The 26277-nt window shown below is 39.1% G+C and overlaps 4 protein-coding genes across 12 annotated transcripts in view; 1 reads left to right on the forward strand and 3 right to left on the reverse strand.

The window, feature by feature from the left end:
• The window catches only part of LOC122881480 (IgGFc-binding protein), a 35350-nt gene extending 32521 nt beyond the window's left edge, over positions 1-2829 (reverse strand). Inside the window, exons 1-2 of the mRNA XM_044207729.1 lie at positions 2696-2829; positions 16-1164 (exon numbers count right to left, since the gene is read on the reverse strand). Of these exons, the coding sequence (XP_044063664.1) occupies positions 16-1164; positions 2696-2738 (1192 nt within the window). The 5' untranslated portion in view covers positions 2739-2829. The remainder of the gene's footprint in view (positions 1-15; positions 1165-2695) is intronic.
• si:dkey-262k9.2 lies at positions 1501-14425 on the forward strand. 5 transcript variants are annotated; one of them, XM_044207634.1, is made up of 9 exons: positions 1503-1603; positions 3679-3715; positions 7519-7576; positions 8055-8090; positions 8647-8670; positions 9733-9813; positions 9962-10030; positions 10250-10292; positions 11670-14425. In XM_044207634.1, the coding sequence occupies exons 3-9, from the start codon at positions 7528-7530 to the stop codon at positions 11713-11715; spliced, it is 348 nt and encodes a 115-aa protein (XP_044063569.1). In that variant the 5' UTR covers positions 1503-1603; positions 3679-3715; positions 7519-7527; the 3' UTR covers positions 11716-14425. The 5 variants fall into 5 exon arrangements, with proteins under 5 accessions (XP_044063568.1, XP_044063569.1, XP_044063566.1 ...); XM_044207631.1 differs by lacking the exon at positions 1503-1603 and adding an exon at positions 3379-3520; XM_044207633.1 differs by lacking the exon at positions 3679-3715 and having other exon boundaries at positions 1501-1603.
• fxyd5 (FXYD domain containing ion transport regulator 5) lies at positions 13145-20469 on the reverse strand. 2 transcript variants are annotated; one of them, XM_044207629.1, is made up of 10 exons: positions 20195-20469; positions 18722-18767; positions 17513-17602; positions 17111-17254; positions 16975-17025; positions 16347-16433; positions 15902-15931; positions 15742-15816; positions 15594-15636; positions 13145-15111 (listed from the first exon to the last, which is right to left on the reverse strand). In XM_044207629.1, the coding sequence occupies exons 1-10, from the start codon at positions 20249-20251 to the stop codon at positions 15087-15089; spliced, it is 648 nt and encodes a 215-aa protein (XP_044063564.1). In that variant the 5' UTR covers positions 20252-20469; the 3' UTR covers positions 13145-15086. The 2 variants fall into 2 exon arrangements, with proteins under 2 accessions (XP_044063564.1, XP_044063563.1); XM_044207628.1 differs by having other exon boundaries at positions 16347-16430; positions 20195-20433.
• A 3960-nt stretch (positions 20470-24429) lies between these two features.
• Positions 24430-26277, reverse strand: part of nphs1 (NPHS1 adhesion molecule, nephrin) — a 49815-nt gene continuing 47967 nt past the window's right edge. For 3 of the 4 annotated variants that reach the window (XM_044207637.1, XM_044207638.1, XM_044207639.1), the window contains one exon: positions 24430-26251. In XM_044207637.1, the coding sequence (XP_044063572.1) occupies positions 26159-26251 (93 nt within the window). In that variant the 3' untranslated portion in view covers positions 24430-26158. The remainder of the gene's footprint in view (positions 26252-26277) is intronic. The other variant, XM_044207636.1, reaches the window with a different exon arrangement.

A 26277-nucleotide genomic window follows, 5' to 3' on the forward strand; every position in this document is an offset into this window, starting at 1 on the left:
AGCCTCAATACATACATTTCTCACACACTGCTGGATATAGTTGTCTGCTCATGGTACTCAGATAGTGTCCCACATCTGTGTGAAGAGAACTGGGCTCTGCATTGTATGGCAGTTGTGCAAAGTTGGGCTTCTGGGAGAATTTAACACCAGACTTAAAATCTCCTGTGTGAGTACGGTTATCTTGCTGCTCCCTCATATCACCTGAATCAAATATAGGTACAGTCTGGCAAATATCATCAACAGATGGCAGCACTGTTAGAGTTGAAGGACGCTGTGCATTGTCATGTCTGAAGTAAACTAGTTGAAGGGGACTTTCACTAGTGATATGGATTTTATCTGAGGTCACAACTGGGATGACCTTCATAATGCCACCAACAAGAGACACATTCTTTCGACCGGTGCTGGTGGTGATGTCCAGGTCAGAATTGATAGTAGCCATTGCCAACAGGAAACTGGAACTCATTCCAGTGTTTATCAAGGGAGGGATAACATAATCAAAACTCCAGTGAGACACTGGAGTCAGTTCAGCAAATCCATAGAAACAATCCCCAGGTGTGAGTTTGTAGCAGGTAAAACCAACCACGACACCTACAGCTTCATGGGAGTTTAACTCTGAGCCAGAGAGGCTGGAGTTGCTCTTGAGGTAAACACTCTGCAGCACCCCTATTTGCACCTTAAGGACAGTACCCCTGGGGTATATATTGCCTTTAAAGAGCACATCCCCTGAGAGAAAGATATCCACTGATGTTTTGTGGTCTGAGCTCGTGATCACCATCTGGCTGACAGCAGTCTGGTTAGGGAAGTGAGGTGTGATGGGATAGTAGAGGTTACCCCAGGATGACACATCATGAAGAAGGCTGTGGTCACAAGCAGTATGGTTACAGAATGAGGCAAGAACAGTAACAGGCCATACAGAGTTCACACTGAGGAGATAGGAGGAGTGATCGCAGTCCATGCCCACAGACAATGGCAGGTGAATTGTCTTTGACTGGCTAGCAGAGAGGAAGATGTGTTGCATGAAGCTGCTTTCCAGAACCTTCACAGTGACTGAGGTCCAAACACCAGTGGCTGTGATAGTTACTTGATGGCTAATATTTGCTGTTGGGTCATTATGAGGGGGAAACATCATCAGAAACTTCCTACCAGGCCTGGCCCCAGACAGGCCTGCAGAGGAGAATATACAATGGAGTTACACTTATTAGTCAATATAAAACCATTTGAATATACACCCACATCACAACTGCAGGAAATGCACATCTAGAGTGAACAACATCATGATTTACAAACAAATATGGACTACAGACAGACAGCAGTTGATGACTGTATGACCGTAAATGACACACTTGCACTGAAGTGATTACATCTATGCAGTGTCGTCATTGAGCAGTGTTCACAGAAAGTCTACTTGTGTAACAGAGATATGACTGGTGGTGTCGGATTTCAGCAAGCTCAGCAGCCAATGAAGAACATAGTTCCTAGTTCCTGACTGAGTACACCTGTGTTAAGGTGCACCCTCACTCTGGCAGTTTCCATGATAACAAGGATCTTGGCGTGGGCACAACAACTCTGAACAAGACAACTCTGAACAACAGCACATTTAAATGTAAGTTCACCTTTCAGCCAGTTTTCTTAATGAGTATTGATTATATTTTAGCACAAACATATATTGTATGGATTGCAGTGGTGGAATGTAACTAAATACAACCGAGGTACTTGTACTTCACTTGAGTATTTGTATTTTATGCTACTTTATACTCCTCTACAATTCAGAGGCAAATATTGTACTTTTTACTCCAGTACATTTATTTGATAACTTAAATTATTTTGCAGATTATAAATACAAAACGAACAATTCATAAATTATGGTTTATTAAAGATTACTGTAAGATACCTAGTAATCAGTTCCACCTTTGCCAGCTGCAACACTGTTATGTTTACACATAATGCATTATTAATTATAGTCAATAATATATTATTCTGTAATGGGCCATTATGCATAATGATAAACTACCAAAAGTAAAAGTTAAGTACATTTTTATGCTAATACTTGTGTACTAATTTTAAATGCAGGGCTTTTACTGTGCTTGTAACAGTATTTCTACACTGTGGTATTGCTACTTTTACTTAGTTAAAACGTTTGAGTACTTTTTCCCACCACTGATGGATTGTCACTGCAGATAGTAGCAATATGAAACAAAAGCAAAGGGGTCATATTTTTTTTAACTCATAGCAAATGCATTTCAACAAAAAAAAAAAAAAAAAAAAGTTAACTGTTGGTACAATCAATTTGATGATGCCTTTTAAAATCACATCCCAATGCAGAGAAAAGACAAATGACGATTTCTTAACAATTCCCTTCAACAGTGCACAGATTAGTATGTTTTGTTGTTCCATGGGCTGGGACGTAGCCACACCCCATTCATCACTCAAAACTAGACAAACAGAACTTGAAGGTAGACAGCAAAACTTGAGTGTTGCAGGTGAAAGAGGAATAACCTAATGCAAGTGTGCCTCAAATATTGGGAGTGCAGATGAAGGTAAAATGGACACAGCTTAGTGAAGAAAGGACTAACATGCAAATTAATAGATAGATAGTATATACAAGTTATACAAGTTATTTGTGCACATGACCTCTGAATCTGTTTAATTTCAGCCCATCACCTACAAACAACAGTCGATAAACCATGCCACTTACCAAGTCCCAAGAGGCACACCTGGAGCAGCAGTACAAACTGCATTACTGCACTGAAACAAGAAAACTTACATGAATGGGAACAACTGTATCGATTCTATTTCCCCTACAACTGATACATTTTAGGCTACTTGCATCCCTGGGAAAACACTAAACACCGAAACTCAGTGATGTACTAGCAACATATTGCCAGAAACACAGGGGAAATTTGGTGAAGATAGCCAATTAGCGCACCTGTTCTTCTAAAGAACATATGAGCCTGTCAATCAGTATGGACGTCATCATTTGTCGACTAACGTTAATTAGGCTGCAGCTGCCCGTTGATTCGTATCATAACTTCCAGGATTTTGAAATGTATTATTAAAATGGCCCAATACTTTACTTTGCACGTATATCACTGTTTTACATCAATGATATTCATGCTCTAAGCTGTTATCAGTAGCTAAGCAGTATCTTAACCTCAAAGTTTTCAGGAAACTGTCTTGATAACAGTTCTGAACAGACACATGGAGGAATTTTCCGCATTAGCAAAAACGTGACTGAAAAGCAAGGGGCACTTAAGCACTAAATGAGGTGGCTGTGAATCCCCTTGTAGGTGAGAATAGGTTGCCCTAAACTTAGCCCACACAGCAGAAAGCAGCTTTTCCTGTTAACACTCCGGTTCCGCGGTGGCTCTTCTGATCGACTAGCGTTACTTAACATTACTGTAGCTGTGGTGAGTGCCTCAAGTTTCATGAGATAAGAGAGAAGCACAAGGAAATGATTTTAAAACCTTAATTTCCACAAACGGAGTACGGACTGCAATAGAGCTGCCTTTCTCCTGTATTGGTAGGTTATTGGTTAATTTAAATGTTGTCAGTACTTGGCTGTAGTGTAATAATACACAGATACTACTATATGGACATCTTTGTAAGCTAATGAGGATCAGCCTGTAGCATACAGTGCAACTTTTCTCATACTTTTCCCTCCATATTTTATTTTCTCAGCTTTTCTGGCTTCTTCACCGAGTTCACCCAAGTTCATGTGAGTTGTTTATTACCTGTATCATTCTCAGAGTGTAAGGCATGGAGAGAGATTTCGGCTCTAAACAACAGCAATTCTGTTTGTTATACAGTGAGTCAACGTGACAATAACTTGTTTTCATCCATTCAAAAAGTGCAGACTTCTTCCTTAAGGAAGCAGGTTACAGAAGGTGAGGGTGTTGTAAATAACAAACAAAAAAAAAACCTGACTTGGCTCACTGCAGCACCCCTTGTCTCACTTCCGGTGTGTGTATAAGATTGTCTTGCCATGTTCAGTGTGCTCATAAGTGCCTTTTTGACTTAAATATTAGTCTGCAAACAAATAAAGTGTTTTTCTTCTGTTGTTAATCACGCTGCTTGCCCAGGGAGTGCTGGGGGTGAAGCAGGGGCACCAAATCTTTGTTGAACTCTTTACATCTTGTCTTTGCAGAGTGTTTTTTTTTTTTTTTTTTAATTTATTTTGTATTTAGTGTTGCTTGATTCTTGAAGGAGTGATGAGGCTGCATTTCAGATAGATTGGACTGTGAAAACCCTCAGCGTGACTGGGATAGGTCTTGTGATAGTGTTGTTAACAAAACAAAGAACAACAGCTTTGTCTCCATCTGATAAAAAGTAAGCCTGATGTGTACGTGCCCTGAGTCCTACATGTCCTGAATCTGTTTGTTGCTGTGTTGGTCACAGTAGAGGTTGAAAATGCCATCATTTTGGTGCGACTGTAGAATCATATCTGGTCATTCTTGTGTGTGTTCACAGGTTTTATTGTTTTGCAGGCATACATGCAGAGAGAGAGAGAGAGAGAGAGAGAGAGGCAGGCAAATACAGGATATGTGTCTCCAAGAGGGCTGTCATATTCAGACACACTTTCATATCCACTTAGTTGTTTTACTGTTGCAACAACTGGCGCAACAAGTCATCCACAAACCATTAGTATTGGAAATACCTGCTTAGTTGTCACTCACTGCTTTGAATGGCACCAACTGAGGTACTGTGAGTTTTGCTTTATTTAATTTTTTACTTTATCATTAGTTTCCTTGTGGTTTTGTTTGCGGTCCAGTGACATAGCACAGTATGTTATGTTAAAGGGGAAAAGGAATTTGCATCAACCTCACTTAGATAAACAGCTCCTGTTGAGATGGCAGAGTTGAGTAAACATTTCAATAAGAATATTTTCTCTTCACTGAACCAGAGTAAGCTACCACTTTTATAAAATTGAATGGCAATGAATAACAAATGATCTGGGCGCTTTTTCCCTTTCTCACTCACTCGTTTTCCTTGTTGTTGGGCTCATTCATTTTTAGAGCAAGTCTGTTTTCACTTTGACACTTATTCAAAATAATCAGTAAAAAGTTTTTACCATCTTCTCTCTTCTTTCTCTCAATTTGTCTGTCTTGTATTTGTTTTCCTATGAACTCTCTAGGACACAGTAATTCTAATACATTTTAGATATCTTTAGGTTACTGTTCGTTATCGCTGGTGTCAAAGTCGTGTCAGTGATGCACAGTGGTTGAGCAGAGGGCTGTTATCACTGCGAGCAGATAAGAAAGAGATAATGTGTCTCTGCATGTAGTTCTGTTTATGTTCATGTAGTAAACTTCTGTTAGTGTGTGCATTGTGTTGACATAGATTGCACTGGGTGGGTTGGAAGGAGTGGAAAGTGTTCATCATTCAAAATGAAACCAGGTAAACAAGATTTAGGTGTACTTTGGTCTGGCCTGGCCAGACAGGTATGAGGTTCAAGGTTAATCCTGTCAGTGGAAAACTGTATTGGGGAAAATGGAACAAAAACAAGACACATTCACCCTCCAGCAACAGTACAGTTTATGCCTCTCTCTTGGAGCACTGCACTCAGTTTTATGATATGTAGATTTCTACATTTACCTTCTATGATCTTTGCATCTCTAGCCAGAAGGCAGCTGGCATGTCTACTTTATAAGCAAGCCACTGGTTGGTATGTTGCAAATTGGGTCTGGTATTAAAGAGCAAATTCAATCGGCATTCAAATGTAAGAATATATTACCCAATTTGAAAAATAATACAGGCGTCAGGAGCCATTTTGATACAGAGGCAGTGGACTGGGTTGATAAATATTTCCAAATTGGATCCGCTTATTATTTCACCCAAAGCGACTCTGAAAAGCAAATTGGATACAGAAGGGGATTTTATTTGCAGCTTCTTAGGTTGTTTGCGTTTGGAGATTTACTGCAGCTATTCAAGAGGCCAGGACAGCCCACACTACACTCCCTCTCCAATCAGCCTCAGTTGTGTGATTAACATCTTTTTTTCCAATATAGTCAACCAAAATAGTTCTTAATGCTGTTCTGCTAATTTAGCATGAAGATAATCTTGTTGTGGACTGGGCTGTACTCGTTCAAGTGCGGCCCTACAAGGCGGACATTTGTCTCACATGAAAGTTTCTAGACATCAACTACCATGGCAGAATTTATAGATGAGATTACAGTTTGGCTAGATTCCTGATGCCTAGGTCTTTCTGTCAAAAACCTTACTCAAAGAATGAACTGATGTTGACTAGTCTCCTGTCTCCATTCTTAATGACCATGCCTCTTTCTTTTTCACTTCCATTCACCAAATATGGTAATTGGAATCTACTCGCCATATGGTGAGCATAATCCACTTCCTTAAATTGTAGTAATGAATAGGAAACAATAAGTCAGCAACTACTGTGTGGGAGTGTACGGTGGGTGTTTAGAGGTTTGCAGCTGTCCTTCAGAGCCCTATTTGATAATCTGCAGCTTAACAATGCAGGTCACCTCAGTTCTTTCCACATAGTCATTAACTATGGAGGAAACAAGAACACAATGGGCATGGCTAACAATGAAGAGGCGCATACACTATAACATTTGGCACAAAGGTCAATGGAAGAGTTCCCTCTGTGTACAGTATCAAATACTGCATGAGTGACTATTGGTTCCTGATCCCATGCCAATCCCAATGGCTAAATCTGACCAATGAGGCTTCATCCAGGGCCTCGACTGGAAGAAAGGTCATTCCCATGTTTCCCATTTAAAAATATCACCATTCATATTGTGCTGGATACAGCTGGGGCTTTGTTTGGCGGGCTGAAAATATCTGCGTTTCGCATCTATGTGGTGGTGATGGGGAGCGGAGGTAGGGTTTGTTTTGGGCCCTGTGCCATGAGGAAGTTGTGAGATTTCTCCTTAAGAACAACAACACAAAAAAGGATATCACAACCAATGTAAATGCATCACTTGGTTTCTGGGATAACAAACAAAATTTATGTTCAAGTTTCCTAATTAGCATGAAAATAATATTGCTTAGCAGGATATAATAAACAACACAAATGATTTATTTGATTCCTTTTTTTTTTTTCGTGCCAGTGGAAGTCATTGGACACTTTTCTGTTGCTCAACACCTGGTATAGCACCCAGGCTTTGCATAAGGAGGGGAAAATGTTTAATAGACACTTGTTACCAGCTGACTGTGACAGAATTCTCAGAACAGTTTTTCTGCTGAGCACTATGGGAAATAAAGTTGCCATTCACTGACCCTTTTGCCATCACCCACTTCAGATTACAATCTAGATTTACATGGATACTTTTAAACCAGTTAAAAACAGTACAAGGACTTGTTGCCTTGGAATTTGGAGTTTTCCACTGACTAGCAGTATGTGATCCTGAAACTTAAAGTACCAGACAAGCCCCAGTAATAGACAGCATTGCTGCTTTCTATCACGCGCTATCTCTAAACCAAAACACCAAGATTTCACACACATCAATGACTGAATATTAATAGCAGGTATTTTTAACTTTTCTTTTCCCCCTGCAGCATTTGAAGATGATGCGATTGCTGTTCCTATGTCTGCTGCTGCTGCCAGCTGCTACTGGTATGTTCTCATCTCTGTGATGCTTTCAGGTGATAAACATCTAATCAGGGTCTATGCAACTCTGCTCTGGCATGTTTTCCTCACCTACCCATGTATGTGGACTGTCTGCGCAGATTAATGTATGCACCCACTTTTGAATTATACAACCACCTAAAAGAGAAGGCGCTTCAGTGAAACAAAGAGTTTGCACATATAAGAATAACATTAAAGAGAAATACGCACAGTGAAATTAGAAACAATATTCCCAATGCTGTACTTTCTTGGTTTAGAAGATACCAGAAAAGAACAGCAGATAGACTCCACCAAATGTATACCATTAAACCTAATCTAGCCTAAATACTTGTTGTGCTGTACAGTGCATGTAAGCATTCTCTGAATGTAGCAGTATTCTGGAGCAGAATTGTGATGAATATTAACCTTTAAAAATGTATCATGAGTATTGTGAATGTACTCTAACTCTGTACCTTTTTTTCCCCAGCTGTTTCAGAAGACAATGAAGGATCAGCTGATGGCGGTATATAATGCATTTTTATCTGTAAAATAAAGAAAAACAGGAGCACTTTATGAAGCCTTTCAATCAACTGGGCCCAGTTGTCTTGGTGCTATCCAAGGTTATCAACAAGTGAACTGTAACTGGTTCTTGCTTGAAGTAAATTTATGGCCAGACATAAATTAGTTTTATTTAAATTAAGTATTTAAATCAACTGAGAGATCACACCCATACGCAACAACAAGAGTTTCGTTATTTACTCACATTTCTGGTCACTAGTTTATGGGTGTGGTTTCTTGTTTGCAGTTTTGTTATTGCCTACAATTTAGATGGTTTGGTTTTCTGTGTACAATATTGATTCTTGTTTATAGTTTATATTTTTTGCTCTCAGACCTTTTGGTCCTAAACTGACTTCATAAAACCCTCAATCAATGGTGTTGCTAAAAGATTAAAGGTGTTATCTGTATCCTGTCTATCGTACAGTAGTAGAACTCTTACACTGTAATTATTTGAAAGTGCTAACACTGAAAAGCATGCATTTCTGTACTGCACAAGCATCTGATTTCTCCTTATTTCACAGATTCGGATGATGAGGATTTGAATGGTAAGTTTATTACCTCGGTTCCCAAGAGTGGATTGGAGGGCAGTAGGATATTCTAGTTTTTTCTGTGTCACACCCACAAACACTGTAATAGCAGCTGTCCAGAGAAGAGTATGTGAATGCTATGGCCTCTGTAATTATTGTCAGTAAGTCAGTATTGTGTGTCCAGTGAGATGTGTGAAGGGCTGTGCCCCCTGTTGGCTTTCTGTCCTCCCAACCATTAAGTCCTGAATGGAATCAATTAGCTCCCTGGAGGGGGCTCTGTGGATTCTGCCGAAAGGCCAATGAACACGTCAACATCTCCGCCATCGTGCCAGCCAGCTAATCAACATTGGCATTCTCATTCTCTCTCCACGCCTCTCTCCGTCATTCCTCATCTTCACTTTGATGGACATTTGATAGAATTACAGATCTGTTTAGAACAGATCTTGGCTCTTGGAGAAGCAGCCTTTCTGCAAAGAGTTAACGATTGCTCTGAAGCCTCACCCCTCTCCCTCTCTGTAGACACATGCACATACTGTATATTCAATTACATATACATTTTTTCATTTTCCTCAAGTACATTTTAAATATCTCAAGCAACACACAAGTTATAATGATTACCTGGAACTGGAACTCCAGGTTACAAACAGGGAAACGGGGGGCTCAGCTAGCCCGGCTCTGTCCAAAGGTAACAAATCAACCTACAAGCTCCTCTAAAGCTCACTTATTACTTGTTTGTTTAATCCATACAAAAAAGTGTAAAAAAAAAACACAAGTTGTGATTTTACAGGGGTTTTTGTGCCATACTATTGTTGGCCAGTAACAAACTTTTTTGTACAGATTAAACAAATAAGCATGTTAATTAATGAGCTGTTGGATTGACAGCTTTTTTGACTTGCGGCAAAAAGAACTGTTAGAACTGTAGAACTATTCCCTTAATGACTTCAATCCTCTATTGAAACCCTCAAACATTTGTTTAGGCATGAAGAGCAATAACCTTTCAAAAATCTTGATCAGAAGTGTTATGTGGGGGGCTGAAATATACAGTGTAACTTGTGTTAACTGTTCTCTTTTTCTCTTTAGCACTTGTAGTGATTACAACTGATCCCCCCACAGATGATATTGCCTTAATTGATAAAGCCAAAAGTGTAGAAGACACAGCGGGTAAGAGAAGTATTTTAATTATAATTAGTGATATGTAGTAAATATATTAAAATGTTAAAATATAGTATGATGGATCCATAATATCATACACTGGTATCAGCTGTTGTTTAATACATTTATAGCCAACCTTTTATGTGTTCTCTTTTAGATCACTTCACCCTGATTGTTATCGTTGTAGCTGTGACTGTGCTGACTCTTTCAGTTGCAACGATATCCAGTAAGTATTCTGTGTTTTGTTGAGACATAATGTTGTGAAATGTGAAATAGTGCCTGTTTCATTCCCATAGTTGACAAATGCACTGCCGTAAAGCCTTTCAGTGCTTGGCCAGAATCTGTAGTCCCTGTGTGCCTTGTAAAGCTGTTAATGCCTAAGAAAATATGAACTTTTCGCTTGTGTAGCCGCGGCCTTTTCTCATTTTTTTTTTTTTTTTTGCAGCCATAATTTTAGTAAGACGCCACATGCACAATCGGCAGCAAGGGTAAGTTTCTGCACTTTCAAAGTTAATATTTAAAGTTGTGTGTGTGTGTGTGTGTGTGTATATATATATATATATATATATATATATATATATATATATATATATATATATATATATATATATATATATATATATATATATATATATATACATACATAAAATTTGTTGGGTTCCAGTTGGATTTGAAGTATACTGTTCTGTTTTCAACAAGAAGAACATATTTATTTTCTTCCTACAGCCTGTGTACGTAGTGTATCAGTGTTGTACTGAGAAATGCATGTTCCACTTTACGCTAAATCAGCCTTCGGGTGACAGAACCTGTCTTGTGGGTAACTGCCTTGCCAATTTGCCCTGCTACATCCAACTCGTCACCATCAAAACCAGAGAAAAACACTAAGGTGGCAAAACGCAACAAGCATCCACCCCTCTGAGCCCGTCTGGACTTGTACAGCAATTAGTATCACAGCCTGAGGCCCTCCACCCCCACCACTGAACACTCCCCACGTCTAACCCTTTCCATCTTAGCCATCAAACAATAGCCTTAATACAGTGCCACTGGGTCTGTATGACCGAATGGGACAGGACCTAACCTGTTCCAAAGCTTACCTCATGAACTAAGGCCTGAGTAGATGACTCTACTCAGAAATACAACAATCCCATAAACATGATCCTGGCGTCATGACAACAATCTGCCAACAGCAATCAGACAGCAGAACAGCCTAAACCAGTTATACAGAGACGCTCTCTCTGTTTTTTGCCTCCCTTCCACTCTTGCTTATTTAACGGCAGATAGCTCTAGGAAGGCTTTCTGCAGAGTAATCAGGTTTCTTTTGTTCTGGGATGCAGTAATACATGACCTGCAGGTTGTGTCAGAGGGGGTTACAGAGTTCAAATTAGTCTCCAGAGATCTCCAAGCAGCAGGAGAACTGCCATTGTGGAGCAGACACCCAAGACAATCTGCAAGGGTTAAATTCCTCTGCAGGATTACTGGCTGCGTCCTGGGGCTGCAGTCAGCTCTGGCAGTGTTTGGTGCTGACTGATCGCTCTGCTGAAAAGAGGCTTAATCACACAGCAACCTCTGGCTTGTTGGATCAACAGTGCCTTGCCAGGTTTATAAGTCCCACCTGGGGATGAGCTGTGTTTTGAGGTGATGCAGTCACCGTGCACCTGTCAGAGCCCTGCAGCTTGAGGCAGACATGCCGTTTCCTGAATTCCGACACGCAGCAGGGATGTTTCTTGTGTCTTTCTGTTAACAAACTGAAAAAGAACCTAAAAATATCTTAAAGATGACATACTTTTGCTTTTGCCCCCCGACCCGCCACCGCCTGCCTTTCCCTGTATTCACCTTCCTGTGGCCTGTCCTCCCTCTCTCTGCAGGATCTACTCCGTGCCTACAGAGCAGGACCAGAAAGTGTCCGTCTAGTTCCTGGTGGAGTCCTATAACGCACAGACAAGAGAGGAGCAATGCACCAGGCTATGTCATCTCCTACTCTTTGACTCAGGACAATTACACTTCTTTGCACAACAGCCTGCTTCTCACCATTCAGTTCATTGCTCGCTCCTGCACAAACTCTTATCAATACATATGCAATATGTTTTTTTTTTTTTTTTTACTGTTGTATACTTTTGTCTTTGTCCCAGCCGTTTCTATTCCACATACACACACTTTAGTTGGGACATTTGGAATACATTCAAACCTTCTAATTGGATTCTATTTGAGGAATCCAAATCAAAGCCAATGAATATGGCTTAAAGCTTCTTTTGTTAAAAGGGATAATTTAGCACAGCCAGAGCTCCCCCTTTTTTTTACTACCTGAAACAAGAAATTATTCCCACCAGCTATGCAGTGAAGCTGTATTTGCATTTGATTTGGTGCATGTGGAACAGACCTGTCTGTGTGAAATGGTCGATGAGTGAGACAAACCATGCTAATCCACACTGAGCCAGCCCAGTGCTCACTTCATTCTCCTATTCACTTGTCTGACATCTTCTGTTCCTGGCCCATTAGGAATGACAGGAGGCAGTGCAATAGGAAGATAAAAACCTGTTTCCCCTCGTCTCAACCTCAGTAAAAAAGAAACAAGTGAAAATAGCCAGTGTGAACATCTTCTTGCAAGGCAGCAAATTAATCGACTGCCATGAATGATGATGTTTTCTTTTCACCCTCTCTTTTTCGTTTTGAAAGGCTTTCACTTTAGTCTCGCAGATTGTAAATAGCTCTCTGAATGCTGTTGAGAGTTAGATTAATGCCTCACACTCTGGTAGAGAGAAGCTGGGTGTGAGGGAGGGATAACATCTCACGAATCAAATAAAGTGTTGGGGATGATTGGGAAAATACCAACAATGCCTGTGTTTCATTCATACGGCGCATGATGGCTTCTCCGTTTTCATTTAAATGGAAATCAATCATGCCATATGAAAGTAATCTTTCTATCCAAGAACCCAAGGCACTGGTTGCATTATTTGTTCCAATACAGAGAAGGGACCTTTCTGTGGCAAAGGTTAAAGGGAAAGAGGACATGCTCCTGTTCGACATGACAGTATTACATTTGTGGCGAGGAGGAGCACTTATAATGGAGTTAGCAACACTAGGAATGCCTACGTGGGGTTAAACACTGGATTTGTCAAAGCAGGATCTCACTTTGCTCTTCCACTAATTCTTGCAGCTAATCTTGCACTGAAGTGTCGCCTTAAAAATGATGCATCCCAGTTTATTCAACACAAACAAATTGGCAGATGTTTTACTGTTCATATTTCAGCACTGTGTGTGTGTGTGTTATTTCTCAAAACCGTAGCATTGCCCAGCCTTCAATATTTGTTAGCATTTCAAAGGGAGGACAATTGGACAAAAATTGCAGTACAAAACATTTCAGTTTTTTATATCTTTGTAGTCTACATATTCATATTCACCATTTCTGTTGGACAAACAAACCACAATGCAACAACATTTGAGCAGCAGAGTATTCTCTTTGAATGCTTTTTCCAAAATGTAGAAAGCAAACAGACTTGTATAAAAATCCAAAGAGAAATACAGTATTTGCCTTCTTCACGCATGTGACCCAACTCTACTCTGTTATTCCCTCCTGTAAAGCCTCTCTGCTGTGACACTACTGATGTCTAAATGTAACAAATATAGCTGTTGAGCTTTGTTTCTTTCTCAACGTGATGTATGTGGAAAAGATTATTTCTTTTTTAAACTGGCTGATTCTTCTTCTGTGGTGGCCCTAAGAGCTCAATAAGAAAACACACACAAAGAGACAAAACACAAGCAAATGAAGAAAATATCCCCATCAATTTGACAATACATGCACAGCATTTAGAAAAAAAACGCTGCAGAGTGAGAAAATACAATCAAATACAGAAAACACAACCAAATACACACAACAGAACCAAATACGGATATGAGCTGCAAATAGAGAAAACGGAACCAAATACAGAAACTACTGCGTTTTTTGTATTTGATTGTGTTTTGTCTATTTCTTAGATCTATATCTAAGTTGCAGTGCATTGAGCTCTCATGGCCACCGTACTAAAGACATTGTATGACCTTACGCAATTATTCTAGTTTTTAATATATATGATTTTTACATCTTTACTGAGCTATGCATTTGCATTGTGTCTCGATGGAAAAGATATTGTATTAGCTAAATGGCCTGTTTATATACTTGTTGAAATTAAGGGGTGTTGTCTTCTCTCCACTATTCATTTATAAATGATGTGTAAAAAAGCTGTGGTGAGTGGGAGTCAGTTATTTGCCAAAAACAATTTTATGTAAAATATTTGTATTTTAGTGTCATATTGCAGCAAAAATGTTTAAATTTGGTCTTAAGGTTAAATACTTATGTTCATAGGCACTTGTGTATCCAGATTAACCCATACTATATGTATTATTTGCACCAAGGACATTCACAGTGGTTGTTTTATCAAATTATTTGCAACGTATATAATACATGACCTTATATCTCATCAGAAAACAATTGCTGTAGGTGATTGTATATCATGAATTCATTCTGTCTGCACGGCTGCTTTCTTTTGTTCTGATAGCAATTAGAACAGTAAATACTACTGTATTAAGTAGGCATGCTGAACTCTGGATTGTGTTGATTTTGACATTAAATCTGTTATAAAATTTGCTTGGTTTCTCCCAGTTTGTTGTCTACATCATTTTTATGCCATATGGATGCAAAGATAATGCGCCACTGGATCTTGTTTAATCTAGGGCTTTACTCACTTACAAGCATAGAGCCACTAAGAGGCTTAGACACCCCTTACTAAACATTTTTGTTGACTTGAAATTGAAAGTGTAAAGAGCATGGAGGAAGTGACCCAGCTCCATTTTTAGATCCTGACAGAACATAAGTGTTTGGGATCATCAAATATGAGATGTTATGGGGTTATTCTTCAGAACCTTTAATAATAATCCTGCCTGTGAGACACTGGCTGTGTTACAGTTATAAGTTACAAAGTTCATAAGAAACAAGTCTGCTTCATGACTGAAGGTGTGATTAAAATATGAGTCATCTTCATTATTTGCCAAGATAAATAATCAGTTTACTTTTTTAGTGCAGTCTTGCAAAGTATAGAAATAACATTTGACAAAGATTAAGAAGGTGATGGTTCCACTTTTTTCACTTGTCAGCATGATTCATGTTTTGACACTGTTACTAAGCAGCATATAGTCAGTCAATCCGCATGCACACACATGTTGCCAGGTGTTGGCTGAGTGTTTTTCTCTTGATGGACTCCTGGTTGGTTTCTTGCAGCTCTGTCCTTTTATCCGTGTACACTCTCTCCTTATCCCTGGACTACTCGATATGACCTGGAAAATAAACACACAGAATATTTTATAGAATCAAACACTATTTAAGCAATCACTTATATTTATCACACACAAATATACCACAGTAAGGAAAATAAACAGTGTGGTTTGCAGTTGTTGCAGTTGGTCTGGCATAGTTTCGCTCGACTAATCATAATCTTTTTGATCTATTAATCATCACAGATATTTTAGTCAGCATACTGTTGTGCTATTATATGTCTGAAGTGACTGATTGTTTGCCATATATCATCCAGTAGCCTGTGATATAAATTACTTAACTCATTCAACTGCAGCATATTATAAGCACGGCTACCCTTCATGCACATGGACTGTAATTTAGTCAAACATCACTTTTGTCTTCCAGCTTTCATTGTCTTAAATTATTCAGCAGTTGTGCTAATCATGCACCTCTCAAACACTGCACAAATACAAAACATGAACATTCACTAGAATTAATGAAATAAAAAGCTGCAAGTACTTACTTAGTTGACCTCTTGTGACACTTGGGCAGGTGACAGACTCTGCCTACAGTTAGAGATAAGTAAAAAAGTGAGAAGGACAGCTGAATATAATTACAATGGTTTACAAGAGATTACACAAGACAAAAGTGGCTTTCAAAGTCATACTTACAGCTAATGACCATGATGCCCAGTATGAAAAGTAATGCTGCAATGGACAATCCAGCATTGCGCAGGGAGTCATAATCTGGACATATAAAACACAAATTAAACACTCTAAACCATAGACACAGGTAATAACACAAAAAACACAGTCAAATGTAACTTCTTACCATAGGTGAAGTCTTTGTCCCACTTTGGATCTATAAGAAGTAAAGGTAGAAAGGAAAATAGAATTAAGTTTGACTGTTGAACACAGGAAGCTTCTACAGGAAGAAAAAAAATAGAGAGGATCACCGGGGAACAACAATCAGAGATAGCATGACAGATCTACTGGCCCCGCTGACATGCTGTTGATGGTGTATCAAAACCCTATCTATGGTAAGCCAGCACAGCATGAGGACACACATATCTTATCTCTTCTTGCATAAGGTACAATCAAGCATTAATCTGTTAGCAACAAGAGAGGAAGTGAGGTGCTCTATTCTACCAGTTCGCCATGGGTTTTGTTTTGGAAGACAGGGAATTGTGATGCTGCCAGTCTGCCATGAGATAACAATAAAACTGCAACGCCTGTGGCATTTAAGGTAACTATGGAGTAGTGAAATTTTGAGTTACCCCAGGCAACAGCTTGATGGGTCCCGTTGTTGGTGGTTTTCTCAGTTCTGGTTGGGGAGGATGTCACTGTGGATACTGAAAAAACTGCTGAAAAACAGTAAAAACATTAGTTTCCTTGACTTCTTTTTGATTTTCTGGCTCCCCTTTCCCTCTGTATTTAATATTTATAAAGCCTAATATGTATAATACACAGGTTTATAATGCCAAAGCATACATACATAATTACTTCTCATAAAATTCCAAGTGCATTCCTATGTTTAACTCCATTTTTCATTGAATTTCTGAACATATCAGTGGAATGACTCTCTTTTGACTCACTTTTCAAAGCATATCAGCACTCTCTCACTCTAGTTCTCTCTCTTTCCCCAGTGCTGTAAAATGCAGCAGAAATACTCCTCTATATATCCCAACAAGAACAGGGAGTTTAACATTTTCTTGCCTCATAATTAGTTTTAAAGCTTTCTGCATTCTTGATGAGAATGTTTACTATAAGCCTTTGCTATTGGTGTGAGGGGATGTTATAGCCTACTGGCCTGCTCATGGCCAATCTACCAGCCAAACTCAATGGCTCCAAGTGACATGTTTGAACTGGGTGTTCAAACGTGAGGGAGAGGGTCAATATTGTTACCTGGAGAGGATGTGAGGTTCGTTTGTGGATTTGTTGTTTCCTCATTGGAAGCTACAGGGACAGAAACATAAAAAACACATCAGGTTAAAATGAAATTATGGGTGTTATGTACAGCACAAACGACTCATCAGACTACCTGTTGAAGTCTTCATTTCTGATGTGGTGGTTTTGACATTGACTGGGTTGATGGTGCTAATGTGCTGGCTTGTGTTTTGTTCAGCAGGGGAGGTTTTAGCGGAGGAGTCAACATCTCTGGTGACTCTGCCTCCCACTCTTCTTCCTGTTACACCAAGAAAGCAGATAGATAGATAGATAGATAGATAGATAGATAGATAGATAGATAGATAGATAGATAGATAGATAGATAGATAGATAGATAGATAGATAGATAGATAGATAGATAGATAGATAGATAGATAGATAGATAGATTTTAATATAAAATTAGGTCCTGACATTTATGATTATGGATAGTAGGCTAACTGCAAAAAATCAAATAGCCTGAAGATTGAAGATTTAAAAGGCTGCAAAGTACCGTACCAGTAGGAGTCGGAGAAGTAGACATTGGTGTTGAGTTTGCCTTATTGCTGCTCACAGACTCTGCTGTGGTGAGAGCATGAGTCCTTGAAACTGGGTGGGGGGGGGAGAGACACATTTTAATCACCAAAAACACAAGTCAAATGAAGCTTCATCGTGAGGCATCGATAGAGGACACTTTACAGGAGGAACAAAAAACAGTGTTGTTTATCCCAGTGACTCTCTCAAACAATGCTGTGATGTATTCCTGGCAGAGGCCAGACTTGAGAATGTGTCTGGCCATGCAGGGGAGAGAGGCCTGCAGATGCATTGAGAGTATGTCACAGTAACAGTCCTGTGAGTGGGGCAGTGCAGCACAGTTACAAAGAAGTAGCTCTTACAAAACCTCTGGCTACAACAGAGCTGGATTGTTGTGTGAGACTGCAGGACAGTGAGGCTGTTGTCTGTTTACTCACTCAGCACCTTCCAATTAGTGCTGGAGCTCTACAAAACCTCTACTTTCTTGGGCTAATACTCTGATTCTCACTACTTTAATGAACCCATATGAGGAGACTTGACTAAAGGTGTAATGATTAGTGAACATTTTGTATGACATATGTTGTCATATGTTTATCGCTTCAGTTCTAATATGTATAGTGTGAGCTTATCCCTTATCTGGACTAAGATAAAGTTGGTTCTTCAGTCTTCACTAAAATATGTGGCTGCTAAGTGAGAGGGTTTACAGGTCTTACTGGAGACTAAAAATCAAATATCCTGGCCTCTACTGAATCAGTTTTGACCATTCTTTTTTAATCTCCCCGTCCCCCCGGTTTTATGGAGGTGACACACTGAATTGCTGGTATACCCCTTTAAGTTGCTAATTCCCAAGCTGCAGCTTAAAGTGACACAGTAGTTCTGAAAAAAAGAAATAACACATTCGTTCTTGATATATTGAACTCATAAGCAATAAAACACACCCTTACTCAATTCAAAACACTCTGGGGTTTTGCAGCTACAGTCTTACTTGGTCTGGTATGACCAGGAGCTTTTGGTGGCTAATGTTAGCAAACTTTGGATTAATATTGCTGTGTATTTTAGCATTCCATTATCCTAATATTTGTGACCAAAGTGGTTGCTGTTCAGCAAAAGTTACACTGACTCGCTTTAAATTCAATTCACATGTGAGCTCTCAGTGAGCTAATTTAGTGCCAGTGGGAAGTTTTTTGCACTCACCTTTTAACATGACAAACAGGAAAAAGGTCAAGGAAACCAAATAAATCTGAAAGGAAAAAACATATTATGGGGACAAGAGGTGAAACAATGATGCACAAAGTGTAAACCAGGTTGTTTTTGTCTTAACAAATTGCATTTTAGCTTGTGCAGTTATTAACAGTGGTTATAAGATTGAAATGACCTCAACCACTTTGTCTAAGATCTGCAGAGTGATCCAGAGCCCCACAGATATTACAGGTGACTCCACCAATGAAGACAGATCATATAAATGCAGATACTCTGATGCATCTGTTGCAGAGGATTGGAGCAGATACACAACCTCCAGACAAAATGTCTGCTCATTAGCACACAGAAAGACACTGTTAATTTAGCCGTGGCTATGATTATACAATTGTTTAACCAGGGCATGAGTACATGGCAGACATACAATAAATGGTAAATCAGAGGATCTGCTTAGATGATTGAAGCAAAAGAACATTCGCTCTGGAACATTTTGTACGGTGCAAATCTAAGAGACAGGAAGTTGCACTCATTGAGGTTTCGTACCACATGGCCGATTCTTCTTCCTCCTAAAGCACACATGCAACAACACCCACACTCCTCTCACGCAGCATGACAGAAAACAGATTCTTACTTTGAATGTCAAACTTTATGAGATACACACATCATAACCACAATTCTTTGGTCAAAAATGAGTGATCGAGGCCACACATTGTGTACTGTATGCAATCCTCCCACACATGTCTGTGTTCAACTTTGTGGCACTAACAATCAAACTTCATCACATTTTCTAAGTTTGCTACTGTCACCAATTAAAAATGGCATTGGAGGATATGTCAAAACAGTTCTTTTTAACATAATGGAAATCCTGTACTGGTGAGCTGCATTCTCTGAATCAGTGGAAAAACATGCTCTTTCCACCCCCTCACAACATATTGCCCCTAGCTCGAAACAAAACACTATAGAAAAAAAGAAGTATGCAAAAACATATCTGGTATTGTGTTATTTTTTAGCAATGCAGAGAACAACAACTGCTAAGCTGATATGGCAGAGGCAGGTAGTGACAGATGGAAGTCTAGGCCAGTGGTTCGGTTCGAATCCACCCCCAGCAGAAAATTAATCTCGATCTTTGACCTATCCTGGTGGCAGCTCGTCCTTAGGGCTCGGAACAGTGTGACAGGTGAGCGTCCATGGCCGTCATGAGCTGTGACAGCTCAGATTAGCAGGTCATGCCAATCTTCATTCATTCATATGTCAAGATGAGGCCTGTTTCCCCTGGGCTGTACAGGCGTCTTTCCCTTTCCCTAGCCTGACCTGCCTGCCCGTTTGTCACATCTAGCACTCTCACTCACTCTCCGTCTGTCTGTTCATCCATTTGTCTGTCATCCTCCATCAATGTCCTTTCAGTCCACTTCACCAAAACACCCCTCAGCCCTCTGATATTTAGTCATCCATTCAGGCTATTATGCTTACCTTAGTATCCATCCTGTGTGGTGCCTGAGTCCAGAAATTTATCCACAGCCTCATCATCCACAATGCTTTCCTCTATATGTCACTTCTGAAAGGCTGATGGGGTAACTGCTAACCAACCACACCCATGTGTTCACCATCACTACTTCCTCATCCAATTGTCTGAAGTCTGTTTCAGTCTTTCATTTTCTTGCTCACCCACTCTTTCTCATGACATGGCCTCCTCCTTCTTGTTCTTTGGCTGCCAGTTTTTCACTCTCACTCACTCTGCTATGATCTCTGCCTGCAGTTCAGCTGTCTCTCAGCACGGTGGCTTGTCTTCCTGCTTTATTTCTGTATTCCCCACAGCATACTGTCTTTTATTGTACCTGTGTGTGTTTGCCTGCCTGTCATCCTGCCTAGTTCTCTGTCTTTCTCCATGTTAATACAATCTTTTCAGTCCACAGGTCCATCTGTCATCTGTGCCCATGTTGCTTTCTCACAAACAAGAAATTAATGACCCTGTTGTAATGAGAAATTGCTGATATATTTAGTCACTCAAAAATGCAGTACATATTGGGGGAAATTTTAATTGCATGGCTTCCTTTTACTGGTCAAGAGTGTTATTAAATATCCTCCCTTGAGCACACTGACATTGAGGATGCTCTGAAATATATATGGCTGTAAAGAGCTATGTATTATTTACTACTTTAAATACCAACCTTTTCAGAAAGCATCTAAAGAAGCAATTCGGTTTCTTGAGCACATTTATAAAACTACCAGTAACTCTAACTCTATTACATATGATATATGAAAAGTCTATATTTCTTTTGTAAGCACACCTAACTACATATGACCACAGAAAATGATCCTTGTTTATCACATTGAATTGCAGTTAAGCAGTGACATGACCAACCTATTAAATCCTATTGCTTCAAGGCTGCAGGATTGGTGTGTGTGATTGTGACCCAACAGCATTACCCAACTGAGCAGCACAAACCTAGACTGTTGCAGCAGACAAAGCCTACAATTCATCCACACTAGCAGAAGACAGTCTTTGTCCAGAGTGCTGGGGATGCTTTGGGATCAGCTTGTCCTTTGTCACATTTCTATGGTTTTGCTAAAGAAATTGTTGACCCTCCTTAGTATAATGGTTTTCAGACACAAAATATAATCATAAATATGAGATGTACCCTGACAAGTTATAAGTGACCAATCACATCTGCTTGTACACAAATATGATTAAAGGGGCATCAATATGTTGTAATATAACATTTACTTCCTTAATAATTTGTTAGTTTTTTCCATTCTTTTTATCACTTGCTGTGTATTTTTCTTACTTGCATGATTACAGGATTTAGTTCTGCATTTTATTTTTCCACATCAGACAATATTTATTTTGTGTATGGATGTATGTTTACATGTATGTGTAGATAAACATTTGAAAATACATTTCAAACATAGGTAGCCTACATATAATGGGGTCCTTCAAAAACAGAGACAGGTCTATGTAAACAGCAATCACAGTATATGAAGTGATTTATGAATTAGCAAAATGTATTTGTACAGTATGTCAGATCAGACTCTGAGTTAATTATAACTGCTTGCTATTCTCTTTTTTGCCCCTTTTCTCACCTTTTTTATCCTAGTGTTTGTATGTGTGCATTTAAATGAGTGAGATTCAGAGAGGGACGTGTGACTTCAAATGTGCTTATGTATGAAAAACAAAAAATACACCTAGGTTTAAATGGTACTTGGAAAAGAAAGATATTTTTCTGTACACCTTTGGGGAAAAAATACCGGGAGAGTAATGCTTGTCTGGATTAGAATTTTGTTCAATAAAGCCTACACTATCTTAATGTGGACTGTAAGCGTGCAGTGTTTTAATAAAGATAAAACTCAACTTCCTGTTGTTTCACTTGCAATCTACCTGGGACATTAGGCTCTATAAGCACATCTACTTTTCTGTGGTACAGTTTTAAGTTTTATTTTGACTACAAAAGTATGACCAGTCATCAAAATTATCTATAATTAAAGAGGATCGCATGGTCTTTTAGTTTCAATATACCTTCAGATGTGCCCTCATCAAATTGAACAATTGTGCTTTTACTTCCTAGTTGTCTTTCATGGACTGCTGTTGTATTTATTCAGTTGTATTCTTTCATCCGCATTGGAAGGCAAATTACATCCTCATTACTGACAACAGGAGAGCACAGCCACAAAGTGAGTCCTAATAACTGCCAGTAAAATCATGTTCTAATTTGTAAAACCTGTGGTTGCTTTTGATTTGATTTCTGTTTAGTTCAAATTGAAACATCTGAATAATGAGAGCAATGACTGGGTTTGCAGAAATTTTAAATTTGAGTTAGGTCCCCACTGGTAGCACAATCTGTTAAAGTTTTAAAGGAGTATTATTCAATCTCATATTTATTTTTTCAAAACCAAAAAAAAACATTGAGGGGGTTGTGAATACAATCCTAGAGCTGAGGTAATTAAAGTCTCATATTTGTTTCTCTTTTGAATTGCATGTTCAAGCTCCCTTGAGATTCTTCTGAACACCTCATATCAAAATGTTCATGAGGCAAGTGAGGAAATATAGAAGTTGACATACAGTATTGAGCTGTCAAGCCTTCAGTTTAGCAGATTATCGTTCGTGCCTGAGCCGAAGTGATGCATCATGAACAGGCTTTGGTATGAACACAGCAGTCAGCTTGACAGGAACTTAAACAATTGTTCAGTAATGAGACAAACATACCTTGACAGCTCATAATGGAGAATAGTGAGCCTAATTGAAGGATTGCAGCTCAATGAAACATTGAGATTTATCTCCAGGCAGTCAGGCCCCATTGAGGAAACAGAATTTTGTAGGTTGAACAAATGTGTGGACAATGACAACCTCACCAGGATTTAAATATCACCTCTCACATACTGTACGTAAATATTTACATACCAAAAATTATTTTATTTACAGTAATAAGACAAAAAAAGAGTGATGTATGAAGCAGACCACATCATTGTCTTAAAAAAAGAAAAATCCATTGAGGAACAGTAAATGAAGATTATACCCTTTTGACTTTATATGTGTGTCTCATTGTACTATGTGTCCTCTGTGCTGACTTATCTGTGTTACGTGTGAGCATGTGTGTACTCAAGAGACTGATGTGACGAATTCTGCTTGAGGGAAAAGCAGAAGAAGAAAACAGGAACAGGGTGCATGCATAACGGCTCTGTGTACAGATTGGATAAGAGCCCAGTTACTATTTGTGTACAGTGGGTATGGAAAGTATTGAGACCCCTTTAAATTTTTCACTCTTTGTTTCATTGCAGCCATTTTCTAAAATCAAAATTCAAAGTTCATTTTATTTCTCATTAATGTACATTCAGCACCCCATCTTGACAGAAAAAAACAGAAATGTGGAAATTTAAGCAGATTTATTAAAAAAGAAAAACTAATATCACATGGTCATAAGTATTCAGACCCCCTGCTCAGTATTGAGTAGAAGCACCCTATTGAGCTAGTAAAGCCATGAGTCTTCTTGGGAATGATGCAAACTCTATGCGGGCTTTCATATGTCTTGCACTGAGGAGAGGCTTCCGTTGGGCCACTCTGTCATAAAGCCCCGACTGGTGGAGGGCTGCAGTGATAATTGACTTTCTGGAACTTTCTCCCATCTCCCTACTGCATCTCTGGAGCTCAGCCACAGTGATCTTTGGGTTCTTCTTTACCTCTCTCACCAAGGCTCTTCTCCCATGATTGCTCAGTTTGGCTGGATGGCCAGGTCTAGGAAGAGTTCTGGTCGTCCCAAACTTCTTCCATTTAAGGATTATGGAGGCCACTGTGCTCTTAGGAACCTTGAGTGCTGCAGAAATTCTTTTGTAACCTTGGCCAGATCCATGCCTTGCCACAATTCTGTCTCTGCGCTCCTTGGGCAGTTCGACCTCATGATTCTCATTTGCTCTGACATGCACTGTGAGCTGTACGGTCTTATATAGACAGGTGTGTGCCTTTCCTAATCATGTCCAATCAGTTTAATTAAACACAGCTGGACTCCAATGAAGGCGTAGAACCATCTCAAGGAGGATCAGAAGAAATGGACAGCATGTGAGTTAAATATGAGTGTCACAGCAAAGGGTCTGAATACTTATGACCATGTGATATTTCAGTTTTTCTTTTTTAATAAATTTGCAAAAAATTCTACATTTCTGTTTTTTCTGTCAAGATGGGGTGCTGAGTATACATTAATGAGAAATAAAATTTACTTTTTTGATTTTAGCAAATGGCTGCAATGAAACAAAGAGTGAAAAATTTAAAGGGGTCTGAATACTTTCCATACCCACTGTATACTACAAGGCAGTAGAAACCTAAAAGAAGGTTTCTGATCTCTGCACAGTAAACATTAAAAGATGAAGTTACACAAATTCATATAGCACACAAACCCTGTTGTTATAATACAGGAAGACACCATCTACTGTATTTTTGCATACATGTGTTTATGTCTATATGTTCTCAGGCTAGCAGTTCCATGACAGCATCAGTCTGCAGCTGAAAATGTGCATCATCAATAGATACTGGTCAAATAGCTGAGGCCTTGAGGCTCACGATGACCTGTCTGAAGACATAAGGATTGCTGAGTCAGTGATATCTTTTTAAATCACTTCTTAAAATATACTTTATAAAATAATGACATCAACCACAGCTGTACTTTGTGTTTAGTGCTAATTAGCAAAGGTTAGCATGCTAACCTGCTGCTTGCATGGCTGTAGACTTGTTTAGACTGTTTTATTTTACTTAAATTGCCTTTTTATTTCTTTTATCTTATATTACTAAAATTGGGTTTATCTAAATTGTTATCAAATCGAATCCAATGTATAAGATTTTATATTTGATTTTATAATTTGTATAATTTATATCTGATGTCTTGTGCAAAGCAACTTTGGTTTTTAAAAGTGCTCTATAAATAAAGTTGTATTATTTTATAGGCTGTGGAGTAAAGCTATACAGTGAACTGCTTTTCCTTGAACTACAATTTGAATAATAATGAAAAGGAAGAGGAGAGGAGAGTTTTTTTGTAGCAGTAGCCACAGTTGCAGCTTAGCTTAACCCTCTCTTCCTGTCTCTATCTCTCTTTGACTGTCCACCCTCAGTGAGACAAATTCCCTGCATGGTTTCTCTCTCTCACTGATGCTGTGAGCTGAACTTCAATCCGAGAGAAAACAGGATTAGAGTCTGGCCTTAGATATGGCTTTACCTCCTGTCGACATAACCATGCTAAATACCACTCAGTACTATCCAATTGTAGGGATTCCCACATACATAACTTTGGGGGGTCAAAAAGGATGATGTCTGCATGGGTGGCACCATGACTCTGTGACTCTGTGATGCGTCTGCCCCACAGCGTTGTCAGTCAATTTTTTGTTTCTAACTGACTGATTAATTTCTACCTGCAGGCTAAAGCGCGTGGGGCATGAAAGAGGGTAAAGGTGAAAGAAGAAAGCGAGGTCAAGGGAGGAGGGGGATAGAGTAAGATCACAGAGGGAGAAGAAAATAAACTGGTGGCAAAAATATGAGATGAAGAAGTGTCTGTACAACATATACAGCAGCATCATTTTAACATTCTTGAGTGCTTGAGGTTATTGAGGCTTTCAAAAAAGGTTTTTTTCCATATCATTCTGCCATTCTACCTTGCTTCTGTTCAGCTTGTTTAGTTTGCCATACCTCACCGTAGGTCAACTCTGTCCTTTGAGCAAAACTCTCAGTGTTAACAATTTACACAGTATCAAAACACTTGAAAGTGAAATACTGCAAGCATTCCAGCTCCATTCTACTCTTGTGACACGTTCTATCAAGGTGACTTGTGAGATACCATTAAAAAAGAATAAAATACATAACACTATAGTCAATATTTGATATAAAACACTGTACTCAATGACTGCTGTTGAGTTAAAAGCCCAGATCATAGCGTATTTGTTTGCTCTGACCTTCTCATTCTAAACTAATTCGCCTCGTAGTTCATAGGGAAGATCAGAATCTCTCTGCGGTTGTCGAACAGCCATGAACTCCTTCACTCTCTCAGTGCCCTGCTGAGAGATAGATTGCATCTCAATTA

The sequence above is a fragment of the Siniperca chuatsi genome, linkage group LG9, assembly GCF_020085105.1.
Source record: "Siniperca chuatsi isolate FFG_IHB_CAS linkage group LG9, ASM2008510v1, whole genome shotgun sequence".
Classification (NCBI taxonomy): Eukaryota; Metazoa; Chordata; class Actinopteri; order Centrarchiformes; family Sinipercidae; genus Siniperca; species Siniperca chuatsi.

Bases quoted from the DNA above. Each gene is read 5' to 3' on its own strand.
- si:dkey-262k9.2 (XM_044207630.1), top strand. The intron at 7,577-8,054 runs GTATGTTCTCAT...TTTTTTCCCCAG, and splicing joins GCTGCTGCCAGCTGCTACTG to CTGTTTCAGAAGACAATGAA. The intron at 8,091-8,646 runs GTATATAATGCA...CTTATTTCACAG, and splicing joins TGAAGGATCAGCTGATGGCG to ATTCGGATGATGAGGATTTG.
- fxyd5 (XM_044207629.1), bottom strand. From the start codon at position 20,251: ATGATGAGGCTGTGGATAAATTTCTGGACTCAGGCACCACACAGGATG. The intron at 18,768-20,194 runs GTAAGCATAATA...TTTTCCTTTCAG, and splicing joins CACACAGGATGGATACTAAG to ATTTATTTGGTTTCCTTGAC. The intron at 15,112-15,593 runs GTAAGTACTTGC...TTTATTTTCCAG, and splicing joins TGTCACAAGAGGTCAACTAA to GTCATATCGAGTAGTCCAGG.